Below are 11,756 nucleotides of genomic sequence, written 5' to 3'. Positions count from 1 at the left end.
TTATTTACAACAGCACAAATTCATATTTATTTTATATTTTAATATAGCAGTACTTTCGTTTCTTCCTTACATTGTTCAAGATTTGGCCATTGGGAGCTGTTTTATTGGTTTTTGTACCACTCTAAAATTAGCCCATGAATACTTTTGTTTTCTTTCTATTTACCACATCCTTATTTTCCAGAAGTCCCAGATGCTCTCGGCCCTTTCTGTATATTTCCTTTCCAGAGGTAGAAACTGTATTTCTTCATCAGTATTGCTAGGTTTTTCTTTCTTTAAAAGTGTTGGATTTCAGTTTTATTAATCATGTTTTTTTAAAAAACATATTGTCCCTTCTATCTATTTATAATTCTATCCTTCTTTTAATGTTTTGTTTTCTTTTTTGTTTTGGTTTTGTTTTACTAATTGCTTGACTTCAACATAGAAAAGTAAGAGTTTTAGAAATGTGATTATTAATTTTCAAATAAATATGACTGGATTCAGGTGTTTTCTCTTTGACCTTCAATATCATTTCACTGAGATCAAGATGTGCTCAATTTATTGAACTATGAAATTTTAATTGATGTTTATTTTGTAGTCTTGTATTGGGAAATTTTGGTAAATGTTTTCAACATATTTTTGATTATTGCAGGTTATATGATCAAAGTGTTGTCTGTTGTGCAAATTATTATTGCATTACTAGTTTTGTTCTCTGCACTATTGATTTCTGAGAAAATGGCGTTACAAGGAAAAAAACCCTTCCATCCTGAGTGCAGATTTTTCAGTTTTACCTTATAACTCTCAGTCTCGGCTCTCTGTGTGTCACTGTAGTGTGTTTAGGTGCGTTAAGTTCATCACTGCAACGACTTCCTGGTGAATTTTCAGCAATTTTCAATTTTATAGGAATTTTTGATTACTATAAAAAAGTGTTAGATTTCAGTTTCATTAATATTTGTCTGGATTGCCTGTTCCCATAGACTGACCTTTTATCACTTAGCTTTGTTCTTAAGATTGATTTAAAATGTAAAAGAAAAGGAAGACGCCTGGGTGGGTGGGACGTCCAATCTAAACCCAGCCCAGTGATCACATTATCTGGGCTCTGATTAGGTTAGGACGTTGCCCAGGTATAAAGCCAGGATCTTTGGGCCCTGGTTTCATTTGGAGTTCAGCCACCAAGAGGAAACCTTCCTCTGAGTCCTGGAGTATTTGGCCCGGAACTAGGAATTTGCGAGTTGCTGCTCCAGGGCGCTCCCTGCGGAGAATTGGCGGCCCGCCTCTCAGCCGATCTTTTCCCGGCGTCCCCACGCGGGGCGCAACCGCTAGAGAGGAACGTCGGTCTCACCGCCCGCGCCCAGGGCAGCGCCAGTTCCCCGGCCCAGGCCGCTCCAGGAGCCATGAGCTGCGGTCGCCCCCCTCCCGACGTGGACGGCATGATCACCCTGAAGGTGGATAACCTGACCTACCGCACCTCTCCCGACAGCCTGAGGCGCGTGTTCGAGAAATACGGGCGCGTGGGCGACGTGTATATCCCGCGGGAGCCGCACACCAAGGCGCCCCGGGGCTTCGCCTTCGTCCGCTTCCACGACCAGCGCGATGCGGAAGACGCCGAGGCCGCCATGGACGGGGCGGAGCTGGACGGACGCGAGCTGCGGGTGCAGGTGGCGCGCTATGGCCGCCGGGACCTGCCTCGCAGCCGCCATGGAGCGCCACGCAGCAGGGCCGGGGGCGGCGGATACGGACGGCGGAGCCGCAGCCCCAGGCGGCGACACCGCAGCCGATCCCGGGGTCCGAGCTGCTCCAGGTCCCGCAGCCGATCTCGCCATAAGGGGTCTCGCTATAGCCGGTCTCCCTACAGCCGATCTCCTCACAGCCGGTCGCATTACAGCCGCTCTCCCTACAGACGATCTCGCTATAGCCGATCTCCTTACAGCCGATCTCGCTACAGCCGATCTCGCTACAGGGAATCTCGCTACAGCGGATCTCGCTACAGCTCATCTGGTTACAGTCGCTCTCGCTGCAGCCGCTCTCGCTACGGCCGATATCACAGCAGCCGGTCTCACTCGAAGTCTGGGTCCTCCACTGGCTCTCGCTCTGCATCAACCTCCAAATCGCGCTCTGCGCGACGATCCAAGTCCTCCTCGGCCTCCAGGTCTCGCTCACGGTCCAGGTCTTCATCCATGACTGGGAGTCCTCCCCGGGTATCCAAGAGGAAATCCAAGTCCAGGTCTCGATCCAAGAGGGCCCCCAAGTCTCCTGAAGAGGAAGGACAGGTGTCCTCTTAAGAAAATGATGCAACAGCAAGCAACGTAATGGAGGACTTGGGGAAAAGGATCACATACTCAGTCCCTGAAAGCAGAGTCCCTGGAAGAAGGGACTGCCTATTGAAAAGGTTGTGTCGTACTTTTCTACCTTTTTACTAGTTTGAAGCTTTGCATCAGGTGGCAAAATTCATTCTATGTGCTGTTTTGTTGTTATTCACATTTTCTTGTAATTTAGGAGGCGAACGACCTAAGATTGCATTTTGGGTTTGGATATTTGAGGCAAAAATTTATTTTTATTTCTATAGAGCTGACTGTTTAGGTTTGAAATGAACAGATTGGTAACCTAATTTGTGGCCTCCTGACTTTTAAGGAAACTTGTGCAGGCATTACACACAGCCTAACGCTGTTACCACATTGCTTCAACATTGCCTTCGTTCCTTAAAGTTAAAACCCTACAAAAGGTGTTGTAAATTAATATTTTATCTCCAAGTCTGAAACGTAGTATCACCCAAATTCGTATAAAGATTTTTCATGTGAAAGGACTGGGTTTTTAGCAAACACAATTCTAATCTCTTCTGTGTTTTTGTGCACCAGGCCTGGCTGCCTAGCCGTTGAGTGATGCTGGTTAGTTATTAAGGTGGCCTGTTGCAGTGCAGAGTGCTGAGCTGCTTCCTGTTTTCTTCTGATTGCTTCTGGGGAAACACGCCTTGTCCTGAAGAACAAATGGCTGTCCAGTTTATTAAAATGCCTGTCAACTGCACTTCCAGTGACTCAGGCCTTGCAGATAAATAATGGAGCATGCAGTGAGCACATCTAGCTGATGATAATCACACCTTTTTCCCCATCTTTTCTGAAAAATTGTAAATCTGATCATAACAACATGTATGAACTTAAAATATGGAGAATCTTATGGAAGAAATGGTTTATAAGTTTGTTAAGTACTTATAACATGGTATATCTTTTTGATTTTTTTTTTTACGCTAACCATTGTTTCTGCAGTTTAAATTGTTTTCTTGGTGTTACCTTTTCTCAAAATAAAATTAGAAATTTTTGGTGGAAAGTAAGTTGTTTTATTTTCTGTATAACTTGGATATTTGTACTTTTGAGAAAATTGTTAGCACCAAGTGTTTCTCAAGAGTTAATTATAATTTTTAAATTGTAATTAACTCTTGAGAAACACTTGGTGCTAATAACTTTCGTTATAAAAAGAAATTTTCTTTATAAAATATAATTTTCTTTATAAAATTATAAAAAATAATTATAATTTTTTAAAAATTATAATTAAACATAGGTTTTTAGCTATGCTTTATTTTATCACAATGCAGTTTATTTGTAGTTTCTCTCGTCTCATACCTATGGTTTTTACATCTAAAATTCTTTTCAAATAATTCATTTTGGCTTTCATCATTATCCCTACTAGGTGTTATGTTTTCTTTTGAAATTGCTTCTGCTTATACCTTTACTAGCACAGGGAAAATAACAATTTGGTGTTTATGATCTGGTGACAATAGGATTATATTGGAGCCAATTGAATAAACTTATTATTTTAATCATATAGATCTTCATTAATATTTTTGACTGAATTATCAATAAAAATAGTGCATGCCCTTTGTGCAGAAACTGCTAAATCCAGGATTAGATTCTTGAATGAACTTACAAGGTGGCAGTGGTCTGTGACAGATATGCATCCCACATTTTTGTGTTATAACAGTAGTAATGTTTTGCATAATACTGTTTTCATATATAGAATCCAGAATCTAAATTTTACAATAATTACATTTCTTCTGGTCATGACAAATGTAATATTTTACAAATATAAAATCTACATAGAATCCAAAGACACAGAGCAGGCCTGTCTGAGAAATGTAAAGTCAGGACATCCATGGCATTGTAGTAGCCACTCACATCCAGCAGGTGGCGAATGGAGGGGGGGTTATATTTATTAAATGGGACCGAGTGGGACAGGGGGCAGCCCTATGGGTATGGAAGCGTTGTTAATTTCTGGGGATAGTATAAGACCCAGGCATAGATGGAATTTGAAGATTTGAAGTAAAAATATCTGTAGAAAATCTTAAACATGGGACCAAAATACGACGTTAAAATCAGCAGTTCTTGATATGTCAAAAACTTTGAAACCTAGGAACAATTTTGGACATGTTGGAGCAGAAATGTGTAGTTGTCATTGAAGGTGTGAACATACCCTACCTCTACTCTACATGTGGAAGACATGGCATACAGAGGACATGGACCCATGCAGAAGAGTGATGTGACATGTTTTATATTTTATTAGCACCATGACCTAACCAACTGAGCTAACTGGCCACACCATTTTATCCTATGTAATGATCACTATGAGGCTGAGTGCAGAATGGAGTGTATGTGGTCAAAAGTGGAAGCTGTGAGGCTGTTGCAGTAATCCAGAAAGAAAGGTGACGATTGCTTAGACTTCAGTGGTAGTGTTGGTAAGGGACATAAATAGACATACTCAGGAAATATATTGGTCTGAGATCTCATAAGACACGTAATAGATTAGAAGTATGGAAATTAATGAAAAACCAGAATTAAGGACGATTTCTCACTTACTGGCTTGAAATGCTAAGTGGATGAGGGTACTCTTTACTGAGTTAGGGAAGAGAGGGGGGTGGTGGGTGTAGAAATTAAGAAAGAAAAATCAAGAATTTCCAGGAGTTTCAGAGCAATGTTAACTACTTTCCTTGATAGTGGGTCAGTCATCATGTGTAAGTGCATTTCTAAAAATCCTGCTTAGTTTTGTTCCTGAGCTTTGTATAAATGAAACTTTGTGTGTACTGATTATATTGCTGGATATTATGTCTTTAAGATTCTTGGTATTGTTGCATGTGTCTGAAGTTTATTTTTAATTCTGTGTAGTGATTTACTAATGAATAAATCATAATTCAGTTTTTACTGTTCTATTGATGGACATCTGGGTTGTTTCCCATTTTAGTTATTTTGAATAAGGAAGCAATGAATATTTTTATACATATACCCTGATGTACATGTGTATATACATTTCAGGTATCAACCCCAAAAGTGCATTTGCTGGGTTATATAGGTCAAGTACATATTCAATTTTGTTAGATAATTTTCAACGTTTTTCCAAAGTAGTTCTACCAATATATACTATTATCATCAGTTGAGAATTCCAGTTGCTCTACATCTTCATTAATACTTGTTAATGTCAGACCTTTTAATATTTGCAAATCTGATGGGGATATAGTGGTATTTCATTTGGTTTTAATTTTCTTTACCCTGATTACCAAAGAAGTTGTACCTTTTTTGAGTATTTTAGTCACTTGGAGATCCTTCTTTGTGAAGCATCTTTTCAGGAATTTGTCCATCTTCCTATTGGGTTATTTGTCTTTTCTTAACAATTTAAAGGTATTTTCTATGTACCTGGATCTTATTTGTCTTTATATCCTATAAATATATTTTCCCATTCTGTGGCTTGTTTTTTTAACTCACTTTATGATGTGTTTTGATGAATTATTTTTACTTTAATGTAGCTGAATTCTTCAAACATTTTGTGGTTAGTATTTTATGTGTCTTGTTCTCTAATCTCAGGTAGTAAAGATACAACTGGAATTGATTTTTTGTGCATGTGGTGAGGTAGAAATCTAACATGATTGTTTTCCTACGTGTATATCAGTTTTCTCTGCACTATTTATTGAAAACTCCCTTTGCTATCCAATCACCCACCTCTACCATAAACTAGTATCCATACTGGGTAAGTTTACTTCGGGATTCACTATTTATTTTTATTGAGATATATACATATGCATGTATGTATACATATATATATACCGTGTGTGTATATATACATGTACACATAAAAATGTAGATATCATATGTAGAATATATATATTAAAGATATATATCTCTATATATAATATATATTATAATATATAATTTTATGTAAATAACCCTTCACCAAAATTGTTCAGAGGCATACTGTATAGGCTATAACGCCACCATGATCCACTCTAATGCACAGCCATTTGTAACTGAGCTTGATAATTTTTCTTCTTCAATCAATTGCTTACCAGAGAACTCCCTGCAAGACTACATGTGAAGATTGGAAGAGGATAGCAGTGTGGCAAGAGCAGGCCTGCTGGGGAGTGTAAGTAACCTGTTTATGTGATTTACTTTGTCTTCAGAATGTGTTCTGTCTTGGTCATTTCAGTCTTATTTCTGCTTGACGGTAGAGAGCTGGCAGGTGTGACTCACTTTGTGGCTCGTTGGGTCAGTCATCACCCAGCTCATGATGGGAGGCTTAGGTCATATGCTCACCTATGGTCATGTTTTTGGTCTCTGCCAGGGCCCAAGAGCAAGTGAAGAGGTTCCAATGAAGAATTGTCATTTACTCAAGAGGAGAATCATCTATGAAATACAGCATGGATTTGCTTCAGAGACCCAGAACAGTGGTTTTCAAACTAAATGTACATTTGAATCCTGTGGGGATCATGTTAAAATGCAGATTTCAATTCAGTAAGTTTTATCTGGGGCCTGAGATTCTGCATGTTTAATACAATCCCAGTTATTGTCAGTGCTGCAGGTCATGGACCATTCTTTAGCAAGGATGTAGAAAACTCCATTGTGATTCTCCTGTGGCAGCTTGACATGAAACATCAGTGTTTTTCAAAGTGTTGTTAGCTCCTTGCAACAGAATTGGTATCACCTGGGAATGTGTTAGAACATTCCAGAATTGGTGAGGCCAATTCTAGGGCCTCACTTCCCAGACATACAGAATTAGAATATCTAGGATAAGACCCAGCAATCTGTTTTAATTAGCCCACTAGGTGATTCTAATGTGCACTAAAATTTGAAAACCACTGTTCTCCATAGGTTGCTGGTTCTCAACCAATTAAATCAGTATCTCTGGAAGTGGGACGTAGGCATCAACACTATTTTTAAGTTTCCAAGGTGGGCGTGGTAGTGCATGCCTGTATTCCTAGCTACTCAAGAGGCTGAGATGGGAGGATCCCTGGAGTCCAGGAGTTTGAGGTTGTAGTGAGCTATGATTGTGCCACTGCACTTCAGCCTGAGGAAAAGAGCAAGACCCTATTTCTAAAACACAAACAAATAAAAAGTTTATAAGTGCAATGGAATCAGGTGATTCCACTGTGCAGTCAAGAGCAACCTGATCTGTCAGAAGCTTTGGGCATAATTGGGGCTGCTGGGTTTTAAGGAAAATGTGGCAAAGTTGCTTTTCCTACAGTATTAGCTTGGTGGAAAGTGTTTTTCTCTCTCTGGTCCCATGCAGAACAGGCAGCCTTTGGTTCACCTGGTAAATGATATGTACTACCTCCAAATTCCCAAGAGATCCACGAAGCTTTCTGTCTCCATCTTAGTATTTGAAGGTTTAGGATTCCTCGGTTTATCCTTCAGTTTGAAGGTGATAGCCTAATGTAGCCTACACCGTTAGGCTTAAAAGAACTTCACTGAGTTACAAGAACTTGCATTCCAATCATATTTCTCTTTCATCTTCTGGTAGATATGTTTTACCAAGTCACCTAGAATATTTGCTACTTTCTGTTCTCCTGGTTCTATCAGAATAATATTATCAATAAAATAAACCAGTATTCTATGTGATGATGAGTTGGTAAAGGATCCCAGCTGACTAGATGGTAGCTCAGAGTCATAAATAAACTTGATGTTAGATGGTTAGGGTATTTTTTTGTCCTTTTGAGGTTTTTGTTGTTCTCTGTGTATTAATATAGGGAAATGAGCATTAACAAATAAATAGGTCCACCCAGATTTAAACTGTTCTGTAGTCTCCAGGAGCAGTGTTGTGCTGAGAAGGATTAGGTTTGACGTCAAGCAGGTGTAGATTCAAATCCTAGCTCTGTCACTCACCACAAGTTATGGAAACTTAAGCAAATTAACTTACTCTCTCTGAGCCTCGGATTACTCATCTCCAAAATGGGAATAATATGCCCACTTCACAGATAGCTGTAAGGACCATATAAGCTAATCCATGCAAATCATGTTCTAACAGTGCCTACTACATACTGAAGGCTCAATTAATAGTAAGCATTAGTTTCTGTTGATTGCCTATTAAGAGACCACCATATAGGTTCTGCATGGCCTTTACAAAAGTCTGGGTCAGAATAAGGAAGAGTTTAGGTGAGCAACCTTAGGAGAATAAAAATAGAGGGACAAGTCCAAAGAGTTGTCTTAGCCCATCTTCTAGGTCCACTATCTTAGTTCATTTTCTGTCACTTATTGCAGAACACCTGAAACTGGGTAATTTATAAAGAAAAGGAATTTATTTCTTACATTTATGCAGACGGAGAAGTAGGAGGTTAAGGGACTGCATCTTGTGAGGGTCTTCTGCTGGTGGGGACTCTGTGCAGAGTCGGTGCAGGGAATCACATGATGAGGGGGCTGAGCGCATTAGCTCAGGTCTTTTTTTTCTTCTTACACAGCCACCAACCCACTCTCATAATAGCTCACTAATCTGTCAACCCATTCATCCATTAATCTACCAATCAACTAATCCATTCATGAGGACAGAGCTGTTACTAATCAACACTTCCTAAAGGCCTCACCTCTCAATACTATCGCCTGGAAAATTATATTTCAACATGAGTTTTGGAGGGGAAAATATTCAAACCATAACAAGGATCTATAATTACCATCTGAGATGGGAGTGGAAAATTAGTCTAATGACATTCAGACGAGAGCTTTGTAAGGCACTAAAACTGTGTGTGTGTCTGGGTAAGTGTGTAAGAATGTGTGTGTACTGACTTCTGCTTCCCTGCAGCAATAAGGAGTGAAGCCTTTGTTCTCTGTTTGGAGTAGCAAGGAAGTAGGCAGGGAGGGAGATTTTAACTCCCTCTGTCACCAGGATGGAAACTGAAGAATAGGGTGGGTGAACCTAGAAAGAGGCGAAGAAGGTGGGCTGAGTCCCAGCCATGTACTACAGAGAAGAAAGGAGACTTGAGGAAGCCTGCTTGGGTCTAGAGGGACCTGGGGAACTTAGTTACAACAAAGGCTCTGTGCTATTCCTCACTGGGTGCTGGAAAGGACGTTCAGAAAGGGATTTCTCTTTTCACAGCACAACCAGAACTATGGAGTGAGGTTCTGGATGTTGGGGGAAATGTCCACTAACTGGTAGGGCACTGTGTGGGAGAATCTCCACCCACCTCCTATTAGGCCTCCTGATGTAAGATGGGCCTCAGGTTAGTGGGTTAGACAATGTCTCTGGGGGCTGGAGTCTTGCCACTGGCCAAAGAAGACAATCAGTCCCTTAGGTGGTGTTCAAAGGGTAGAGAAAACTCTGTTGTAACTGGAGTTACAGAAATCTTTTGCAACATCTAAGATGAAAAGTTAAAAAGGTTTAAATAACTGTAGTGGAGGGCCCTATGAAAGGAGTTTATGCTACTGAACTAGATTCTCAGATTGGCTGCCACAAAACAGAAGTGTTGAGATGAACCTAAAGTCCTAGTCCTGAAAGCATGTGGCTTTCTACTCCGAGTTCTCCCACTGCTTTCCTCTCCGTTCCTTTGCATTTCTCCATCTTCCTGCCACTTCAGTGCCCCCATCAGTAAATGGGGGGTCAAGAAGCCTGTGCCAAAATGGTGACTGTGATGAACCAAGCTAGATTTCCCTGGGCCCAAGCCACTCCATATATTGGCACCTGGCCGTGCAGCAAGCTTCCCTGGCATGGCTCCAGAGCTGCAGAGGGTTTTCTTCCTCGCTTTCAAAGAGAGGGTGACTCCCAGGAACATCTGCCTCTGTTTGTCCATCACAAATGACCTTGCATCCTTGGTGTGAGAAAGTCTAGGAAGGCAATACCTCAGGGTAGTAGTAATGATTCTCTGTTAATTATTCCTTCTGTCACCTGTCACCTCCCTCACAGCCCCTCATTTTTCTTTTAATGGTGAAATAAATAAATGATGATGCTGTTGAGGTGGTTTTATGTTTTCCCTCTAGCCTCAGATATAATCCATCCGTTGGCCTGCTGTATATCATGCATACAAAGTTGATTCTGAAGCATGATGTGCTTAGTAAAGCAAACCTGTTCCTTAGTCACTGCTTTTACCTTTCCAGCGGTTATTTACAGAGGAAAACTGGATGTAGAGCCAGTTGAACAGCATTCGAACCTGGCCTTGCTACTTTGTGGTCATGTGACTTTCAGCAACAAATAATTGATTTTCTCCGAGCCAAAATTACAGAGCAGGATTTCTGTGAAGATACTGTGCAATGTAAATGTGATGGGCACATAGGAAGTGCTCGATGGATTGGAGCAAGAATTCTGTGCATCTAGGCATTCTCCCCACCTCTAGGATAAACCCAAAGGCAAGGACCTACTCTCATATCCTTTATTTATGTGATGCTCAGTTCTGTTATTGTCCTCATCACCACTCCCACAGCCCTACCCATTACTTTTTTTAAATTAACATTTTTTTTTTTAGAATAGTTTATGGCAAAACTGAGCAGACGTTAGAGTTCTTCTACAGACCCTGTCCCCACACATAGATAGCCTCCCTCATCAACATCCCCCACCAGAGTGGTGAATTGGTTAGAACTGATGAATCAATTGAAGAATACACCATTATCACCGAAAACTCATAGTTTACATTAGGATTCTACCTTGGTGTTGTATGTTCTTTGAGTCTGGACAAATGACTTATAATGATAAGTATCCACCCTTATAGTGTCATTCAGAGTAGTTTCACTGCCCTAAAACATCCCCTGTGCTCCACCCATTCATCCCTCCTTAACCCCTGGCAACCGCTGCTCTCTTTACTGCCTCCATAGTTTTGCCTTTTCTACAATGTCATATAGTTGGAATCATGGAGCATGTAGCCTTTTCAGATTGGCTTTTTTTCACTTAGTAATATACATTTAAATTTCCTCCATGTCTTGTGGCTTGAAAGCTCCTTTTTTTAAATTGCCAAATAATATTCCATTGTCTGAATGTATCACAGTTTATTTATTCATTCATATATTGAAGGACATCTTGGCTGCTTCCAAGTTTTGCAATTATCAGTAAAAATGAGGTAAAGATTTATGTGCAGGCTTTTGTGTGGGGGCAAATATCCAGCTCATTTGGGTAAATACCAAGGAGCTCGTTTGTGGAATTATATGGTGAGAGTATGTTTAGTTTTGTAAGAAACTGCCAAACTGTCTTCTACCTATTACTTTGACTAACAGGAAACTTCTTTTTTCTCATGATCTACTCACATATTTGTACAAAAGGTCACATATGCTTATTTGCAAATTCCTCTCCTTGTCGTATTTGGCCTTGTTGCAGTGTTGCCAGGGCAAGGCCAAGATTTCAAAAACAATCAGGAGCCAGAAGACCCAACCTTTTTTCAAAACTCCCACACTAGCATATTGAGTAATCTTTCAGTAAATCATCTCTTTCCTCGGGCTCTCCACTTCCTTATTTGGACAAAGGGAGCTCTTAGTCATTTGCACCTGTGTTAGAGTTGGCACACAACAAGTTCAGACCAAAGCAAACACAATTTGTGCTAAATAAATGTTGGCTAT

General features: G+C 40.3%; 1 protein-coding gene across 1 annotated transcript; it reads left to right on the top strand.

The window, feature by feature from the left end:
* Positions 1–927: 927 nt before the first annotated feature.
* LOC116546200 (serine/arginine-rich splicing factor 8) lies at positions 928–3,393 on the top strand. The gene has a single exon (XM_032272504.1). It carries the CDS (start codon positions 1,371–1,373, stop codon positions 2,256–2,258), a length of 888 nt encoding a protein of 295 aa, XP_032128395.1. The 5' UTR covers positions 928–1,370; the 3' UTR covers positions 2,259–3,393.
* Positions 3,394–11,756: the final 8,363 nt, after the last annotated feature.

This window comes from Sapajus apella, unplaced genomic scaffold (genome assembly GCF_009761245.1).
Source record: "Sapajus apella isolate SASKATOON/1434 unplaced genomic scaffold, GSC_monkey_1.0 scaffold670, whole genome shotgun sequence".
NCBI classification, from domain to species: domain Eukaryota; kingdom Metazoa; phylum Chordata; class Mammalia; order Primates; family Cebidae; genus Sapajus; species Sapajus apella.
Note: the sequence above shows the minus strand (reverse complement) of the source record. Positions and strands in the feature narration are given on the sequence as shown.

What these genes read in the sequence shown, in the direction of transcription:
- LOC116546200 (XM_032272504.1), top strand. Translation starts at nt 1,371, where the DNA reads ATGAGCTGCGGTCGCCCCCCTCCCGACGTGGACGGCATGATCACCCTG.